Source organism: Pantherophis guttatus, chromosome 2 (genome assembly GCF_059756535.1).
Source record: "Pantherophis guttatus breed Tessera chromosome 2, ASM5975653v1, whole genome shotgun sequence".
NCBI classification, from domain to species: domain Eukaryota; kingdom Metazoa; phylum Chordata; class Lepidosauria; order Squamata; family Colubridae; genus Pantherophis; species Pantherophis guttatus.
In genome coordinates this window covers 138048262-138068798 of record NC_142064.1, presented here as the reverse complement: position 1 = coordinate 138068798, position 20537 = coordinate 138048262, and the positions used below count along the sequence as shown (strand labels likewise).

Sequence of the window (20537 nt, the reverse complement as noted above, 5' to 3'; positions counted from 1 at the left end):
TTTAGATTTTAGTTTAGATTTCTAAACATATGAACAAGTGAGACTAAAGGCATTATACTTCAGACAGATAGAAAACTGAAGACCTACTTTACCCTAAATAGCTCAGTAAGAATGTAGACACTGATTCCTTGATTCACAGTGTTTCTTAGGAAGAGCTTTTGTACTGAATTGCTTCCCCAATCTTATTTTCAGGTGCAAGGAAACCAAATAAAATAATTCCATGGAAGGATTCTCTGATGAGAAAATTGAAACTAATTGTACTCAGCTAAGATCATACTCTTTCCCTTTTTTTCTTCCTACCTCCTGTAAGTGTCTGAAGCAGCAGCATAATGTAAGGGGGTGCAGCCTTTACAGTCAGCTTCATTAATACTGGCTCCGGCAGTGACTAGTGTCACCGTACACTGATAGCTGCCATTCGCGGCTGCATAGTGCAAAGGAGTCCTGGATAAAAAAAAAGCAGGAAAGGGAGTTTCAGATAATGTTCCTATGTGACATTTAAGAAGGTTACACCAGTTCATCAACTCAATGGCAAGTTCATGTAGCAAACTGATCCGGATTAGAAGACAACAGGGTCAGATTGAAGCAGCTACTCAACCAAGTCTAGTCAAGTAATATACTGAAGGAATGAGAATTCTGAATCCTCTTCGTTGTTTTTAAAACTGCTCCGGTACAAAAAAAGCACTGCACAATTGTAGTGTTTTATTCTCAAAAAAAACCTTTGAAGATTGTTCTACGAATGCCATTTTAACAGATCCAGAATTCAGTCTATGATACAAGAAGGACTTAAATTCCAGTCCTGCCACCTTTAAAGTAGGTAGGTAAAGTAGAACTGCTACCACTGAGTTACATCAGCAAACTAAAAAGCGACATACAATGAAGTATTGCCCCAAATTCAACTATCCAACTCACAAAAGCACAGCATTGAGGGTCAGCCAGGTAGAAAAAAATACATGCAAGTGAGCACCTCAATCTCAGTAGTACTGTATTTTAACAGAACCATTTATACCTCTAAATTCATTTCTCAAGGAGGCCCAGCACATGACTTTTAATCTTAGACATTTCTTTCTCACTCAGGGTCTCAAAGACACCGTGTTCTATATTTACCTTCCAAACTTATCTCTCCTCCTCAAGTCAGCTCCGCTGCTCAACAGCAAGTTAAGACATTCAACATTCCTGCAGAGAAGCCAAAGGATAAAGAAGGTATCTCTTTATATCTGGGTTTTTTTTCCCCAGATGAAATAACAGGCTGAGAATTTGTCTCAGTTCCAAATGTAAAATGTTAACCCAACAGACGCCCCCCATGTACCAGTCATGCCCAGTCTAGAAGGGAAAGGTAGGGATGGAGAAAGATGCCAGCCTTATTTCTTAGTCTTTTACTGCATGATGCAGTAACAGTGGAAGATGATGTGGCATGGGGAAATCAATCTACCTCTGCAAAAGGCAATGCTGTATTAATTAATATTACTCTATGCCAGGGGTTGACAACCTTAAACACTCAAAGAGCCACAAAGGTCCTAACCGGAAGCCCCCGTTCAATTCTGGAGCCGACCGGAAGTCCGGTTCCCCCATAATAGTCTCCTCCTAGTGTGGCGTTCTTTTTCCTCTGCTGACTGGAAGTCTGGTTCCTCCACCATAGAGTTTCCTCCTAGCATGGCGTCCTTTTTCCTCTGCCTGTCCTAACTGAAAGCCCTGGTGGTGCAATTGTGGTGCCGACCAGCAACAGGGAGCCGCAGCAGAGGGATGAAAAAGCCACATGCGGCTCCAGAACCGCAGGTTGCTGACCCCTGCTCTATGCTAATAAAGATTAGCCTAATATTTGCTTTGATCACAGAGAATTGTCTCCACCTGACTACAGTAGTACTCCGAGAATTGGTTATTCTCGAAGTCTATTTTTCTCCAACTGGATAGAAGTGGTCAACCGCATACAGATGCTCTTCTACAGATACTACTTGATGGTCATAAAACCGGTCACCCATGTGACTGACCCAACAACCTTTTTTTGCAGCAGTTGTTAAGCGAACCAAATGTTTGCTGCAGATTGGTTTTGCAGAAAATGTTGTAAAATTGGTAATGTTTCTGTGAGATGCTGCAAATAGCCATAAATGTGAGCCGGTGGTCAAGTGGCTGAAGTGAGGTCATGTGATTGGGGGGGGGCATAGCTGCCAGAACTTTGAAACTGGGTCATAAGTACCCCGGGGAGGTTCATCATAACTCTGAATGGTGGCTAAGCGTCCAGTCATTAAGTCGAGGACCTACCTGAAATTTAACCGAATCTAAAGATAATAAGATTGGAAATCTTTCTTTCCGAGTTATCCCAAGGAATGTCTTGCCATATTAACAGTATATTAATTGCTCACCCTCCGGAAGCAGCAGCATGGAGGCAGGTCCTCCCGAGGTTATCTGGCGTATTGATATCAAAGCCTGCAGACAGCACATGCTCGTTGCTGAGTGAGGAGACAATGCTGTACAACTGACCTGAGAATCAGAAGAAAGTGAAAGGTGACTGGGAAATGGGATTAATTTACCATGACTCTGTCGCAGATACCATGGAAATTATGATTCTGGAATATACTGAAATTATCAACCAACCTCTTCGATATAGAGGAAAGCCACATTTCATAGGTATGCATTATGCTAGTCCCTTTGGGGATTAAAAAATGTAACAGAAAACATAGAAAAGTATAATAAGCTAAAATAAAATGTAGGAGATAAGAAAAGGAAATATAAATAATCTAATTTCTACCAACCCTGTTTCCGATTTCTCTCCATAACTTTCTATCCTTGTAAATCATTCTCACTTTCCCCTTGTAGGCTACTTCATATGTTGTCTTGTGTTCTCTCTTTTTTGATGATCTCATCAATTCCATCCAACCAGATTTTTTTTCCATCTTCCTCTTCCTCTCAATCGATTTATGTTTTTTTTTTAATTCAATCCTCATTTATTTTCTCAACATAAGGTTGACTCAGCCTTCCATCCTTCTGAGGTATGTAAAATGAGGACCCAGACTGTTGGGGGCAATATACTAACTCTGTAAACCGCTTAGAGAGGGCTGTAAAAGCACTATGAAGTGGTAAATACCGTATTTTTCGGAGTATAAAATGCACTCTCCCCCCCCCCAAAAAAAAGAGGATGAAAATCTGGATGCGTCTTATACTCCGAATGTAGCCCCACCCAGCTTCTCAAACAGAGGTTTCAGAGGCTGAAAAAAGCATCAGAAAAGAAGCTTCAGAAAAGAAGCTCCCAAACAGCTACAGAGGCTTTTTTTCTGAAGCTCTGTTTCAGAGGCTTTCAGAGGCAGGAAAAAAGCAAAAAAAAAAAAAAAAAAAAAAAAAAAAAGCAAGGCACAGAGCTCACAACCAAGGAACCTGTTGCTAAAATTCACCTTTGGGAACACCTGATTGGGGATTCCGGGAGGCGGATCTACCTGCCAATCAGCTTTTTTCTTATTTTCCTCCCCAAAAACCAAGGTACATCTTATACTCCGGTGCGCCTTATACTCCAAAAAATATGGTAAGTCTAAGTGCTAAGTTATTGCTACAACCAAATCACTTTAACCTATTTCTTTTGGCACTGATTAAAATCAACACCGCCTTTCTTTAGGCTACTTTTTTTTTTTACACTGAGGATTACATTTGGCCTTTAAATGATAAATTATATGCTGGACTGTAAAAAGTATCAGGCTAGGATAAAAAAAGTGAATATTATTTGATGCCTACTTATACTTAATTTTAATTATTAATTTTAATAAATGTAGTTAACTATGTACTTACTAACTTACCCCTTCCATCATACGAAACACTATAAATTTGGATGCAATTTTGACTAGGGATTTTGCTGGTCATTTGCCAAAATTAGAGTCTCTGTGGCAGCCTTGAACCCACAGGCTTACACCTTGAATTTAAGATTCTTGCTAAAAAAAAATCCTTCACATTTGCCAACTACTAGGTAATACGTTCAGACAATTCCTCTATTTTTTTAAGCATTCACACAGTTGGCTTGCCCTGAATTCAGCTACGTGTACAAAAACAACCGTCTCCTTATGAACCAAGCCCCCCCCCCAGTCCAATAGAAAACTTACCTGAGGAAAGTAGCTTACGACAACAGTCTGAGAATCCAAAGAGAACAGCTAAGTGCAGAGGGAACATGTCATGAATCCCACGCCTGGAAGAATAAAAGATCAAAACATGATAATACTGAAGGCCAAGGCTGCAAACAGAGCAGGAACAAAGTGATCTCCACCCCCACATGGGCACACTGACTTCATTTAGAGCCTCGGTGGCCAGAGTGCAATAATTATAGGCTAATTCTACTAGCTGCCAGCAATTCGACCCTGACCAGCTCAAGGTTGACTCAGCTCTCCATCTTTCCAAAGTTGGTAAAATGAGGACCATATGTTGACTCTGTAAACCGCTTAGAGGGCTGTAAAACACTGTGAAGCAGTATATAAGTCTAAGTCAGGGGTGAAATCTAAAATTTGTTACTACCGGTTCTGTGGGCGTGGCTTGGTGGGGGAGGGGGAAATATGGGCGTGGACATTTTTTTTTAAAAAAACCTTTAAAACCATTTTTTCTACAACCTCTTCGGCTAAGAGGTTGTAAAAAAATGCTTTCAAAAGGCTCTGACGATCCAAGCTGAGTTCCCTGATCAGGGAACTCAGCTTGGATCGTCAGAGCATTTAAAAGAAAAAAAGGGTTTTTTTTCTTTTAAATGCTCTGCTGATCTGCCGATCAACTTAGCTGGGATTGTCAGAGCATTTAAAAGAAAAAAACCCTTTTTTTCTTTTAAATGCCTGACGAGCAGCGCGATAATTAGAGGCTTTTTTTTTTTTTAACTTTTAAAATCATTTTTTCGGCCAAAGTTGTAAAAAAAATGCTTTTAAAAGTAAAAATAAAAGCCTCTGATGATTGCACAGCTCAGCTGGGCATGGGGAGGGAGGGGGGGGCGGTGATTTTTGCTACTGGTTCTACAAACCACCTGCCTCCATTGCTACCGGATCGGGCGATCCGGTCCGAACCGGGAGCATTTCACCCCTGGTCTAAGTGCTATTGCTATTTATACCTTGCATACCATCAATTCTAAATTACCATCATCCTCAACTAGGTGCTGGTATATTCTATTGTCAGTCACTGCTCTACTACACAGTCCAATAATGGCACATTTCAACCTGGTTGTGGCTAACTAGCAGGGTACACATTTGGCTGAGCATTACTTTAAGACAACTGCAAGTCTGCTTTATTCTGCCCTGACGATTCTAATTGGTTAGGAAGGAAACAAGTCAGAATTCTAGATCTATGAACATTAATTCGGATAAGAAATATGCCCCCACCTTGCAGTGTCAGCACCATTCGTCATCAAAGTACTAATTAGCAGCTCGTGGCCATATCTAGCAGCAACGTGGAGGGGGGTATTGCCATATTTGTCAGCGCAGTCAATCTCACTGCCTGTGAAACAAACAGACTGCATCAATATTTTTTTCTTCAATTCGCTCCGAGGCAACAGGCGACTCCACTTTAGCCACCAGGAGATCAGAATGTACCATATAGAACAGAGTTAGGCGATTTGTTTTTACATGGGGCTACATGAGAAACTGGATCCGTTGTGGAGGGCTGCCGTCCCGTCGCTGCCCTTGCCCCACTGCTCTGCTCCCGATGCTGCCAACGTCTCTCTCACACACATACCCATTGCCACGGGCTGGGCTGGGCTGGACTGGACCATCCATGGGCCGGATGTGATGCACAGCAGATAAAATGCCCAGGTCTGATACAAAATTACTGACTGAGTCGTAAGAGTTGGAAGTGATCATAGAAGTAATCTAATCCAACCCTCTGTTCAGTGCAGGATCCACTGAGAGTGAATGTTTAATAACTTTACATACATGTCCCTTTGTGCCTAACTTTCAGAACAGTAAAGAGAAAATTAATTTGGAGGAAATCAAGGTTGCTGCAATTCAAAATGACAATAAAAATGCTGAAAATAACAGATACAAGTAAGTTCGAATACCTGCAGGGACTGGTAACTTTTTTAAGGCAATGAGCGTCAACAAATAAACAACTGAAATCTTGAATAGGCTCCCCAAAACTTACATGACGTGTCAGTCTTGTAAGATCCCAGCCTGAGAAAACAATACTGTAAAATATTAGGATGGTTTCCTTAACAGTAAATAGCTGACAACTTACCATTTTGTATGAGAATCTGAGAGCGTGTAAACCGTCCATGAATGGCAGCCATGTGCAAAGGACTCTTCCCTTCTTTACTCTGCAAACATCAAACCTTTAGTCAGCCAACAAAGAGGTCCATTTGCTTTTAATCCTACACTGCTATCCCCAGGGATGCTTAAGTCGTTTTCATTTTCCCTGTGGCCCTATTTATTCAATGCAGCACATCTATAGCCATACCTGAAAGTTCACATCAGCTCCATTATTGACAAGAAGTTCCAGGCACAGGGCTCCGTTGGTGGAGACGGCAGCAAAGTGCAGGGGGGTAAAGCCCTTTTCATTGGGCTGATTGACATTGGCGCCATAGTTGACCAGTTCATTCGCCACGGCATCCTGGCCCATGTAACAGGCAATGTGAAGTGCAGTGTTGCCAAAGGAATTTGGTTCATCAATCTGTAAGAAAACACAGGAAGGTAGCATTTGAATAGGCTGAGACTTTGTGCTGGGCACAAGGTTTGGCCAAAAAGGGGGGAAAAGTTCATATGCTGTGGCTGTCTGACAGCCCAACCAGTTATACTCAAGCTCGTCTTCTCTCCAAGAAATTTTAACAGATTAACAGAGTTGAAAGGGACCTTTTAGGTCATCTAGTCCCCCACCCAAGCAGGAGACCCTACACCACTTCTGATAAATAGCAGTCCAATCTTTTCTTAAAAGCTTTCAGTGATGAGGCAAGCTGTTCCATTGGTTGATTGTTCTCAGTATCAGAAAAATTCTCCTTATTTCTAGGTTGAATCTCTCCTTGTTCACAGTTTCCATTCATTATTCCTTGTCTGGCCTTCAGGTGCTTTGGAAAATAGCTTGACCCCTTCCTCTCTGTGGCAGCCCCTCAAATATTGGAACACTACTATCATGTCCCCCGGTCCTTCTTTTCACTAGACTAGCCCAGTTCCTGCAACCGTTCTTCATATGTTTTAGCCTCCAGTCCCTTTATTATCTTTGTTGCTCTTCTCTGCACTCTTTCTAGAGTCTCAACAACTTTTTTATAGTGTGGTGACCAAAACCGGATGCAGTATTCTAGATGTGGTCTTACTAAGGCTTTATAACGCTATCTATCTATCTATCTATCTATCTATCTATCTATCTATCTATCTATCTATATCTATCTATCAAAATACTGTACTTATTTAGTTTACCATTACAGTAGTCCTCGACGTACAACAGTTCATTTAGTGACCATTCAAAGTTACAACCGCACTGAAAAAAGCGATTTATAGTTAAAATCCCAGCCTTGCTTCTTGCTTTGAACTGACAGCTTGGCAGTCCTGCTGCACTCTTGCTGCTACTTGGGTGATACGACTGGTAGGTCTCTCACACTCCATCCTACCTTTATGACAATTAAAAGGTCACAATGCAAAGTGAAATAATTTACACAGTATTGTTTCCTGACCAGGTAGCATACAGGCATGGAGATTAGCAAGTTCAACCTTTCTTTCTCTCCTTTTGGGAGATAAGTTGATAAGACAGGCTATCTTATTTTGACAATAAGCCAACCAACTATTTTTTAAAAAAAATAAAATGTTAAAGTTATGTCAAAGATTAAATTACAGAACTGTCTGGATTGTGATTTACAAGAAAATACAATGGAGACAGAGCAGCTGTTCACTACAAACTAAGAGCACTTTATCCAAGCAAAGGCAAGAGATGTTTCATAGCATTCCTCTTTTTATTCTTATTACAAGGGGATCCTAAAGAAAAAAAAATTCTCCTTGAACATAGTCTGAAGAATGAATAGACGCTATTGCTCTTAATTCTCTAACTTACATGAAATAATAAAGAGAATTGGTTATTACGCAGAGATCATGGCTTAGCACAATTTCCTGGCTAGATATATTATCTATTTCTGTGGAAATATATTTTGCAGGATTAGCCATTAATGGTTCTTGATTATATACAGAGTCTCTTTACCCAGTTCCTCCATCTGAGGGAGATAACAAAAAAATACTTAATTCTTTTAAAATCAAGGGGGCAACAACTGGAAACAGAGTTAAATCCATCAAAGAACTGGGTGACCATGTGACCAACTTGCGCAAGATGAGAGCACCAAAATCTGGAATGGCAGAATATTTTTTTGACAAGCATGCTCTGGGAGAAGGTGACAATGAGAACTAAAAACCACCCATGAATTATTTTTGAATCCCAAAGAAACTGGAGAATTCCAGGAAGTTAAGGGCCCTGCTATTCTCAACAATGCCATTAAAAAAAACCCTGTCTTAATCTTCAAGCTTCAGCTAATGTTCAGAGTACTTTGCTTAAATCAAGTAAAATCCAGTTTTTAGGAAGTTCCACTGAATTCATAAGGTCTTGCTTCAAAGTTATATATAGGATTATACTATAAAACTCCCTTGATTTGCATTACTGTATCTGAAAAGCCGTAATAGTTATAAAATCTGTATACTGCATCTTAATTTAGATTAAAATATTTCCTCTTGGCAGCTACTCTCAATTTTTAAATGCTACAGGTAGCATTTGGGACTGGAAATTGCTATTGCTAAGAGATGCAGTTGTAAAGCACAATATCAGATGACCGTGCCACTTAGTGACAAAAGTCTGGGTTGCAATAGTTCAGCAAGGAGCTCATGTGACTGCAACTTCCAACTTCCTGCCACCTTTCTTATTGACTTTGTTCATGGAAGGCTAGCAGGGAATGCCAGAAATTGTGCTCACATGATTACAGGGACAGTGTGACAGCCAGAATTCCCCAAGACACATTATAAGTGCCCCTCGTTCAGCATGATTGCAAGTCACTGAATGAGCTGTTGTAACCCAAGGACTACCTGTTACTTAAAACAAGCAACATACGAAATTGACTCATGAGCTTAATATAAACTCACATATGTATCATTACAGTAAGCCTAATTTGCCAGAAAGTATATGCGTGCACATCTGAAGGGGACAAGCCTGAAAAGAGGATAGGCACAGTACAGAGCAACTCAGCGTGCACTAAAACTGGTACTATCATCACACTTGCCTCAACTCCAAGCCTCAGCAGATGTTTCACAACTTCAATCTGGCCGCTGGCTGCTGCTGTGTGCAGCAGTGTGTAACCCTTTTTGTCTTTGCATGTGATGTCAGCTCCACGGGCTACCAGTAGCTTCAAGACTTCCAAATGCCCTAAGAAAAGACAATGCAAAAGACTGAAACCATTCAAATGCTTCCACGCTATAGCAAAGGGGCTTACAATAGTCTAGATAAGAAAAGAATCTGAAAGGATTACTCAAATCTTATGAATAAATGATCATATAATGTTTTTACAAGATTCGGGAGTTTATTTTATCATGAAACGTTCTAGGTAAGAAGGATTTTTTCCATTTGTCTTATGTGGAGCATGATACAGAATGCAACAGAAGCAAGGTTCAAATTTTGAATGCCAAGTACATTATTATAAAATTATTCAAGCAGTATAGAATAGGAGACTATGAGTAGCATGCAGGGTGTGTAAATTCTCTACCCCCCCCCCCCTTAAGATTCTGCTTTAGCATGAATTCCTGCTATCCTATTAATCACAGTGCAACATTCAATGAGGATCAATAATACTTGGGGTTAAAACCTAATTGGTTTAATGGCAACAATATTCAAATTATTTAATTGGTAGAGGGAGTCAGATTCCCCCCAAAGAGTAGCAACATGTTTTCCAGCAGCCCAATGCCTCTCTTTTAACCAAGACAAGGATTTAAGTAGCTTTAGTCTTTCTGGAAGCAACCTTACATTATGGTCCAACTTTAGCATCGTGCATTTAATATCTTTACACCTATTTCGCCTTCTTTTGATTTATTCCACATAAAAGATATTGGTTAGCTTCAAAGAACCTGTAATTTTTTTATAGTTCTGGTGTTTTATTATTTTAAAAGTTGTGTGTGTGTGTGTGTGTGTGTGTGTGTGTGTGTGAGGAAATGCTTATTAAGTTCAATGTTACTTTGCACAAAGTCAGTAGAGCTACTCCCACTCAGACTGAGTAACTAGAAAATGTAGTTTTCCCAAAGGCCAAGTGGATTAATTTAGCTCCAGTTGGCTGCATTCATCATGCAAATTAGATTTTGTCTGTTGCACAAAGTACACACATCTGTTACAGTTTTCGTTACTGTTTTTTGGCTTTCTAACCGTCAATTCTGGTAGTTGAAGGTTCAAAAAGGTGTCATGATCAAAGGTTTGTAAGTATAATATTTAAGAAGTACGTGTGCTGGTTTACTCGGTCTTAGAATGTGACCTGAAAACCTGATCTTTTCTGCTCAAAACTCAGAACCCATTGACAGCCTCATATATGAAATAAATGCACAGCTAAAAAAAGAATATCCTTCTTTAAAGAATATTTTTAAAGAATATACTTCACTGTGTACTCAGTTTATTCATCCGTTGGGTTTAAAAAGCACATTTTTCTACTGGCCTCCAAATTGCATTGTTAATGTATTTTTAGTAACCAAAGCTGTGTATAAGATAACTAGACCATAAAAGGTGAATGTTTTGAATTAAGTCTTAAATCTTAATTACTTAAGAAAGGTATAGCATATATGTGACAGATAGGGAGAATCATCGCATATTTTCTATTAGGGATGTCTCTATAGTCCCAACTATAATAAAAGAGTAAGAAAACAAGGTAGAAGTAAATAAAGCAAAATTCTAAAAGAATGTCATGGGACATAAAGAGTGAAAACATCAAGTAACACAAATTTCTGCAATACATTTATGGAAACTGCCTCTGGGAAAAAAAGGTTGCGGTCTGTGATAGTATAGCATCTCTATAGCGTATAGCATTTGCTATAGCAGTCACCTTTAGATGAGATGGGTGGCATACAAATCTAATAAATATCTTGCTAAACATTAATGCCACCTATTACTGCTGCAGAATGAAATAATTTCACTGAATAAGCATAGAAAACCTGTAATAGGAGATGGACAGGTATTACTTACTATATTTCCCATAAACATATGCACATGAAGCAAAAGTCCCAAGAAGGAGAAATGCTCATGAGGGAAAGGTACTTTAATTTGATGCCCCACTTTCAATTTATACGAAACTCCATGAGATGTGGAGTTTGCTTCCAATAAGACATTACAATACAAAAGACAAGTTTGTTCCCTGACATCATCTCTCCCCTTCCCCCCCCTCCCCCCCCAAAAAAAGGCAGTTTTTCCTGTCCCAAATTTTTGCTTCTCAGCTGAAGTATAAAAAGAGATTACTGGGGAGTTAATGGATCCAAATAGCAGTTTAACAGCTGCTAATGTTATCTTAATGCCTCTGCCTATAATTAAATTCCATCTAACTGGAGGGGATTATGTAATTCATTACTGATTGCAGATTGAATGTGGCAAGAGTAATGAAATCAACAGGTGATAGGAATTAAAAGATGGATATGGTAAAAACCAGCAGATCTAATAACAGTAGTAACAGCTGCCCCTTAGTTTAGTGTGACATTCGACACCTTGAAGGTAAAACAGATTCCTTTGAGGTAATTCTGTCTCTAGTGCCAGGTACAAAGTGACAGGCAGAGTTACTGAACCGGGACTATTGTTCTGTTATGAGGCAGATTCACTGAGCTCCTCCCTATGTGGGCCACCTTGGTTCTGCCTTGGATCGCTGCTCCTACCAATGTTATCTCCTATTAACCTTTTCTGGGAAGATAATTTTGCATATAGCATAAATAATAATAATAATAATAATAATAATAATAATAATAATAATAATAATAATAATAATAATAATAATTCAATTTATATACCGCCCTTCTCCTATTGGACTCAGGGCGGTGCACAGTCAAGGATAAAAACATACCAATACAAAATTTAAAATCAATTAAAAGAATTATACAGCTTTGGCCCACAATTTAAAACAATCCAATTAAAAACCAATTTACACTTAAAAAGCTAAAAAGCTAAAAAGACTAAAAAAAAAAAAAAAAGGGGGGGGGGGTTTCATGCCAGCCCTGCTTGATGGAAAAGAAAAGTTTTTAGGGCACGGCGAAAGGCCCAGAGATCTGGTATCCTTCGTATCTCCAGGGGCAAATCGTTCCAGAGGGTAGGTGCTGCCACAGAGAAGGCCCTCCCCCTGGGGGTCACCAGCCGACACTGCCTGGCTGACGGCACCCTGAGAAGTCCCTCTCTGTGGGAGCGTACTGGTCGGTGGGAGGCAATCGGCAGCAGAAGGCGGTCTCGCAAATACCCAGGTCCGATGCCATGGAGCGCTTTAAAGGTGGTGACCAACACCTTGAAGCGCACCCGGAAGACCACTGGAAGCCAATGCAGCTTGCGCAGGAGAGGCATCACATGGGAGCGCCCTCTTGCTCCCATAATCCCCCACCAGTTGGAGCCTCCGGGTGCTCCTCAAGGGGAGCCCCATGTAGAGAGCATTGCAGTAGTGCAATGTGGGAGGAGGAAGAACTGGCCTGTGGTTACTCCTGGGTGGTTCCAGTCTTTGGTTCTCTTATCACTAGTGCAGGGGTCTGCAACCTTAAACACTCAAAGAGCCATTTGGACCCGTTTCCCACAGAAAACACTAAGGCTCCGGTCATCTCCACCACTGTGATAGGGCAATAGCTTTTTCATCCCTCTGTTGTGATAGAGCCACAGCAGAGGGATGAAAGAGCCACATGCGGCTCTGGAGCCACGGGTTGCCGACACCCGCACTAGTGCAATGGTCCCCAACCTTTCCGGCTCTGTGGATTGGTAGCGGTGGCAGCACTGGGGGCCGCAGTGGGGGAGAGAGGGATGGTTCCGCACAAGCAGCGGGTGGGCTCACGTGCAAAGTTCCATTTGTGCAAGCAGAAGGCACCATTGTGCAAATGGAGCTGAGTGCGCATGCCCACTGCTTGCGCAAATGGAGTTTCATATGCTCACCCTCTACTTGCATGGCCTGGTTCCCAATGGGCCACGGCCTGGTACCAGGTTGCAGCCCAGGGATTGAGAACCCCTGCACTAGTATTTATGGAATCTATGTGAAATCTCTGGGTGAAATCATCAGTTAGTTTGAGTGAGGTATCATTAGTATGCATTAGATATATGCCTCCTCATTGGCCAAACCAGAGATGTAGTGTAAGTCTTGACTGAAGGAGGTTTTGTTGCTCCAAAACCCTTGTTCTCTGCCAGGTCCAGTTCTGACTCTAGACGGGGTTGCACTGCCCCCAAAGGAACAGAGCAGGGATTCTTCTGGACTCACAAGTTGAGAAGCCTTTGTCCAGCTTCAGCTGGTGTGCCAGTTGTGGTAGGTAAAGGATAGACGAATTAGGAGGTGGAACACCTATCTAGAGGTGCCAAGCTCCTTTGAAACAGCATCACCCCAGACATTCAGACAGCATCCTCCCATTTAAGAAGGCTGTCAAGATGGAAACATTTCATAAAGATTTTGGCTTGTTGCCATTATTTACAGATTCTTGACTGGTTTCTGGATTTTATTAATGTTAATTAACTGGTTTGAGGTACAACAATATATAAAAATGTTAATAAACAAAATGCAGGAGGGGAAATAGCTGTAAGCCAACAGCAACGTACTACCTCTGGCTCACTACTATTGAGTATCCTTTGTTATTACTAGGCAAATATCCTGGGTGTATGTTTTTATATATAGTTTCTCTGAAAGACCTACATATCAAAACTATCAAGCATAATAGATGGGATATAAAGAAGGTGGAAGGGGGACTTACCCAGAAAGGCTGCCCAATGTATTGGCTGTCTCTCCTTCTTGTCACATGTGCTCAGATTGGCCCCTCTATTTAAGAGCAAGTTTACCATCTAGAAAGAAGATAGACATTGAATTAAATAATCTAAATAATCTAAAATAAAAACACAAGGCAACCAACTTGGTGTTTCCTGCCACTTCCCCCTATGGATGCTGTAGCTCACTTTATTTATGTAAATGCAGAATCTGTGCTTCACAAGAAAGTGGAACAATGAGATCCAGATACGGATAATCTGAAAGTCCATTCTTATTATATAAGAAAACCTTGCCTTGCCTACAAATCAGATGTTACCTATTTGTGTATTAAACTTTGCTATGGAAGACAAAATAGTCTATGGCTGTTATTATGATTATTCATATTAATTAATGAATCGTGCATCAGTATGTTATTTGTATGTTAGTTACATTCTGATGTACATTCTGAAAAAGCAAGTTCATATGCATCCAATGATTTGTTTCACACTATGTGTTCTTTACTCAAAAAGAAACTCAATCCCTCCAAGCTCTGATTCTCCAATAGTATCATACCTACTAGCTTAAAAGTCGAGGACAGAGAAAACATTTTACTGCTAGAAGAGCAAAGACTTCTGTCCAACTGTTAACAGTATCCTAAAAGCCAAAACTCCATTCACATCATAGGCAATATGTCCATGTTTCTAACATGGAAAAGCAGCAGAAGGGTGCAGGAAGAACTATTTGCACACTGTCCAGAGTTACTCTGTGAAGGAGATGGACAGTTTTAAAATAAAATTAAGTAAAATAAAATAAAATAAAATAAAATATTGTAATAAAGTTGAAATCCAGTAAAAAAAAAAAGAGAGATACGTATCTTCTCCTCATCTTCTTTCTTTGCTTCAAGTCTATTGCCATGGAGGACTGCTCCAAAGGGCTTTGCCTTAACCATAGCACCAATATGAGCCGCAGTGGTGCAGTGGTTAAGAGTGCAGTACTGCAGGCTACTTCTGCTGATCACTGATTGACAGCAGTTTGGCAGATCGAATCTCACCAGGCTCAAGGTTGACTCAGCCTTCCATCCTTCCGAGGTCAGTAAAATGAGGACCCAGATTGTTGGGGGAAATATGCTGACTCTGTAAACTACTTAGAGAGAGCTGGAAAACACTGTGAAGCGGTATATAAGTCTAAGTGCTATTGCTAATATTGGGGAATATTTTAGCTCAGTGTTGAAATCAGGGGTCCTGGATGTTCTCTGAGCTTGGCTATATTCTTGAGACGTTTCTTTACCCAAACTAGGTAACATCATCAGTGCTGTTACCTATTTTGAGTAATGAAATGTCTGCAAGAAAACAACTAAGCTCAGAGAGTGCCAAGGACCCTTCATTAACCATAGTAGCTGGAGACTCTATTATGTGAGTTTGAGTGTAACTATTTGTTTGTTTGGCTAACAAAAGACTCTGAGTGGCTTTTCTATGGGGAAATATTCTTTACAACAAAACAAATGTCCATCCTTGCTCCATTATACCTCATCTCTACCCCATGGAGAAGTCATGCATAAACATCTCTGGGAAAGACAAAGACATCCCTTACCTCAAGGTGCCCACTGTGTACAGCATGGTGCAGTGCTGTGCGGCCAGTGCGGTCTGCCACATTAACATTACTAAGCAGTGGGATGATGGTCTCAGCACACTTGCTAGCTCTGTTGGCAGCAGCAACATGCAGTGGTGTTTGCCAATACTTGTCACGAGCATTGATGTCTGCTGAGTGCTTTAGGAGGAGGTTAAGTGCTTTCTGCCAAAGAAAGAACATAAGACAGCTTTTAAGCCTGGATGAAGTACTATTGCAAAAGAAGTAAGTACTAACAAGTGAGAAGATAGCACTTTGTTATGAACAGGAGGAGTTTAATATAAAGAAAGTCTGCAAAACCTGAGAGAATAGGGAATGTAATACAGAAGGTACTGTGAAGAGATAAAATGCTACAATTTAGAGTGATCTAGCAATTCCAAGAAAGGACAGTGAGCAACTTCATATAGGGCAATACAGTAGCCTTAAAACAGGCTCAATTATCTTAAGAGTACCTCTCCCTAAATTCTCAGATATCTTGAAATTTGGGCAGGTTCACAAAGAATAATTGATACTGCAGTCCCATATTCGGAGGCATGGGTTATTAGCATGGTGAAACCCCAATTAACAAAATCTTCAGATTAAGATGCAGACAGCTAGGTTCGTACTAAATTAGTTAAATCTCGTTGGCTTCTGTTTGATTTATTTATTCATTCTTTTCATCTATATAGATGCCTGTTTCATGAACACGACTCCGGGCAGAGTACAATAAAACCAGGCCATCAAAGATACAAACGGTAAAAATAATTTCATAGTAAGAAATATTATTTTAGCAGACTAGGAGGGAGCATCTTCAATGTTAAACACTGTGTAGCCATCTCGCCAGTTCTCCGTTTACCTGAGATCCCCGAGCCTGCTGACATAATCTTGCCTTCGGAAGGTTGGCAATTCTTATAGTAGGCCAAGCACAAAATCTCTCCACCCCAATCAATGCTGACTGCTACTGACCTCAGTGAAAGAAGCAGAACTAGCATAGTTCAGTGCCACTCACCCCCAATTAACAGATTCAAACCAAAAGGATACCATAGTTGATGACACTGAAAACCATTGAGAAGTCAAGCACAGCAAGGACAGATACACAACACTCGTCCCGCTCTTGCCAGAGATCCCCTAAAAATGTCACCAATGGCATTTTCATCCTGTACCCAGGCCTGAATCCTGACTGAAAGAGGTCCACATATTACTCTCCATCCACAGGCCTCTGTAGCTGCAGTGCAACCACCTTCTTAATCACCTTCCCTTCTTAGAAAATTGTCTGGTATGATGAGATCTAGCGAGGGTTTCTTGAGGAGGGGCAAATTAGCCCCTCCTTAAGAACCAGAGGAACAATCTCCTCACTCAAGGAAGAATTGTCCACCTGTAGAATTCACTCACACAACATCCCAAAGGCAGCTTTAGATAGCCAGGATGGATATGGATCATGCGAACAGGCGGCTGAGCTCACAGTCATAAGAATCCTATACACTTCCTGAGGCTCAGCCAGTTCAAACCATTCCCAGATAGCAAGGCAAGACTATACCAGGCATCCCCTCAGGATTTACAACAAGGCCCATGTCCAATTGAGGATGAATTTGAGATACTTTGACAGATGCTCAGGATTTTTTTTTTCTGCATGGCTTTGGGGGTGGGGGGCGGGGGGGGGCTTCTCCAAAATCCCTTTATGCAAAATTGTGTGTCACCTGAAACAAGGCCACCAGAAAGCTGTCTGCAGACATAATAAGGGGCAGAGGAGTTTTGTCGCTTTGCTACCCTTACTGATCGAATGAGGCATTTGTTATTTTTGTTTTGGACCTTGTTTTTATATGTGTGTATGTGTATGTGTGTGTGTGTACTGGGTTTTCCCCGAAAATAAGACCCTGTCTTATATTTTTTTGGATCCTGAAATAAACACTTGGCCTTATTGCCATCCGCTCAAAAGCCCAATTGGGCTTATTATTATACATATATGTATACCCTGTTTCCAGGGGTGAAATGCTCCCGGTTCGGACTGCATCACCCGATCCAGTAGCAATGGAGGCCGGTGGTTCGGAGAACCGGTAGCAAAAATTCCTGCCCCCCCCGCCCCGCCCCGCCGCACAATCATCCGAGGCTTTTTTTTTTTACTTTTAAAAGCATTTTTTCTACAACCTCTTTGGCAGAAAAAATGCTTTTAAAAGTAAAAAAAAGCCTCTGATGATCGAGCGGCTCAGCTGGGATCGTCAAAGGCTTTTAAAAGAAAAAAACCCTCAGGCAACTCAGCTGGGATTGTCAGAGCCTTTTGAAAGCATTATTTTACAACCTCTTCGCCAAAGAGGTTGTAGAAAAATGCTTTTAGAAGTTAAAAAAAAAATATGCCCATGCCCTCCCAGTCACATTCCCCCCCCAAGCCACGCCCACAGAACCTGTAGTAACAAATTTTAGATTTCACCACTGCCTGTTTCCCCCAAAATAAGACATCCCCTGATAATAAGCCCAATCGGGCTTTTGAGCGCATGGCAATCAGGCCAAGCGCTTATTTCAGGGTTCAAAAAAATATAAGACAGGTTCTTATTTTCAGGGAATCACCGTGTGTGTGTGTGTGTGTGTGTGTGTGTGTGTGTGTGTGTGTGTGTACAGACATATACACACGCACACACATAGTATCTTTTAGGGTGTTTGAAAGGTATGATTTTTTAATCACAGTGTTGCTAATATTTTAAAAGAAGGTGTTTTGTTGTTGTTTTTTAACTGTATAAACCACATATAATTTGTGATTGGGCAGTGTATAAATTGATACAATAAATAAGTAGATCGTCTTTTACATTTCATATAGTGACAATGCGGACACAAGGCTTCCTCAGTAAACAAGAAGGCTCAGGAACGAGCCAATACAAGGCAATCACCATTATACTCCTGCCTCACACCTTTGTCCCATGGGAAAATGTACTGCTAGTAACAGCCTTTTTGCAGTTCTTTCAACTCTACCGTCCAAAAAGGTGTTGCTATCCAATGTGTCCAAGGAGATAAAGACTGTTCTACAAGATTCTCAAAATATTTAGTACAATGAAGAATAAAAAGACAAGAGGGGAAATGAACTTGGCCCTAAACATGGCAGTTTATTGTAATGTTCAGTGTCTGGAATTTACTTTGTCATTTTACTAGCAGCATGACTATAGCACCCTGTGAAAGACCTGACATTTACCTCATTACGAGAAGCTGCAGCACGGTGTAACGGGGTTAGCCAAAGAGTGTCCTTTGCATTGACGTTAGCACCTATCCAAAGAAAAGAAAAGGGATGAAGCAAGTTCTCTCAAGCATGATTCATTAAGAGACGAAAACAAACATTAAACTGGTTGAATAGCAAGGCATTCCTTAGACTTTCATTTTAACAATAAGACCATTTTTAATGTTTAATCCCAGTGCTTATTTAACAAACAGCTGTTTCGCAAGGAAACTGCCAACTGATTAATAAAGAAAGAACATTAGTACTGCATTTAAGAGGCATCCTTGTCTTTAAAAAATGTGGCTGAAAATTAAAACGACTGTCCCATTATCTGCTAAACATTCTATATGCTAAATCAGCACCATTTATTTCAAAGGTTCTGGGATGGTGGCGTTTGTGAATCACATCTGAAAAAGATGCAATCTCCAGAATTAACTTCCATAGATTTCCACACAATTCCTCTTACAGAAGGGACCCTTGAAGGTCTTCTAGTCCAATCCCCTGCTCAAGCAGGAGACCCTATTTCATTCCAGACAAGTTGCTATGCAGTCTCTTCTTAAAAGCCTCCAGTGATGAAGCACTCACAACTTCAGAAGGCAAGCTATTCCACTGGTTAATTGTTCTCACTGACAGAAATTCCAGGTTGCTTTTCTCCTTGATTAGTTTCCATCCATTGTTTCTTGTCTTGCCTTCTGATGCCTTGGAAAATAAGTTGACCTCCCTCTTTTTTGTGGCAGCCCCTCAAATATTAGAACACTGCTATCATGTCACTTCTAGCTCTTCTTTTCGCTAGACTAGACCAGGGGTCGGCAACCCGCGGCTCCAGAGCCACATGCAGCTCTTTGGGCCCTCTGCTGCAGCTCCGTGTCCCATCATTGGCTGGCCCAGCCCCTTGCCCCTCTTATTTCTTTTTTTGACTCCAGCCTGAAGTGGCAGGAAGCGAAGGCTGCCTTACGCACAAATGTGGTGTGAAGACAGGTACAGGACAGCTTCACTCCTGTATACTCCTCCCTCCCTGAGCAGAGAGCGTGCGCACATGCGGGGAGATCCTACTCAAGTGAGCACCAAAGCGTAGCAAAGGCGCGTGCGGGGTGGGTGGCCACTCACTTAGGAGGGTTTTAACAGGACGCGGCTTCTCTCCTGCAATAATGATCCGGCCATCGCCGTATCTCCTCCTCCCACTCATATGAGGTCCTGGCTGTGGCTGAACTGGGAGCGTGTGCACACGCGGGGAGATCCTCTTCAAGGAAGTGCCGTAGCTCAGGAAAGGCGGGGCGGGCAGTGACTCGCTTAAGGAGGGTCTCCCCACGCGTGCACATGCTCCTGGCTCAGCCACAGCCGGCAATGGCATCACGAGAGGAGGAGGAGAGTGCAGGAGCGAAGCTTCCCTGTACCTGCCTCCATGCCACATTTGCACGTAAGGCAGCCTTCGCTTCCTGCCATTTCGGGCTGGAGTTCGCACCCTCCGCACTTGACTGAAGAACTGCTGGGAGTGGGGGATGAAAGGGCAAGGTGATGGCCAGAGCATTAGTGCAGGAGAGAAACCGTGTCCTGTTAAGACCCTCCTAAGCAAGTGGCCACCCACCCTGCGTGTGCCTTAGCTGCGCTTTGGCACTCACGTGGGGAGGGTCTCCCCGTGCATGTGCACGCTCCTGGCTCAGCCATGGCTGGTCAGGGCATCACAAGAGGAGGGGGGAGGAGGAGGACGGTCACCCGAAGGGAGTGGGGAGACACACACACACACACATACAGAGAGGGAGAGAGATAGAGACATATAGAGAGAGACATGGGGGAGGAGAGAGGGGAAGATAGGGAGAGCGGGAGAGAGACAGAATGGTTTTGTGGCTGGGTAGGCATGGCTAGGGGAGTCATGTGACTGGGTGGGAGTGAGTGACA

The 20537-nt window shown here is 41.7% G+C and overlaps 1 protein-coding gene across 2 annotated transcripts in view; it reads right to left on the bottom strand.

Moving 5' to 3' along the window:
* Positions 1-20537, bottom strand: part of ANKRD52 (ankyrin repeat domain 52) — a 65407-nt gene that overhangs the window by 25734 nt on the left and 19136 nt on the right. For both annotated transcript variants that reach the window (XM_034412358.3, XM_034412359.3), the window contains exons 4-14: positions 18621-18691; positions 15428-15628; positions 13848-13935; positions 9185-9327; positions 6397-6609; positions 6178-6256; positions 5328-5442; positions 4080-4162; positions 2358-2475; positions 1105-1173; positions 301-441 (exon numbers count right to left, since the gene is read on the bottom strand). In XM_034412358.3, the coding sequence (XP_034268249.2) occupies positions 301-441; positions 1105-1173; positions 2358-2475; positions 4080-4162; positions 5328-5442; positions 6178-6256; positions 6397-6609; positions 9185-9327; positions 13848-13935; positions 15428-15628; positions 18621-18691 (1321 nt within the window). The remainder of the gene's footprint in view (positions 1-300; positions 442-1104; positions 1174-2357; positions 2476-4079; positions 4163-5327; positions 5443-6177; positions 6257-6396; positions 6610-9184; positions 9328-13847; positions 13936-15427; positions 15629-18620; positions 18692-20537) is intronic.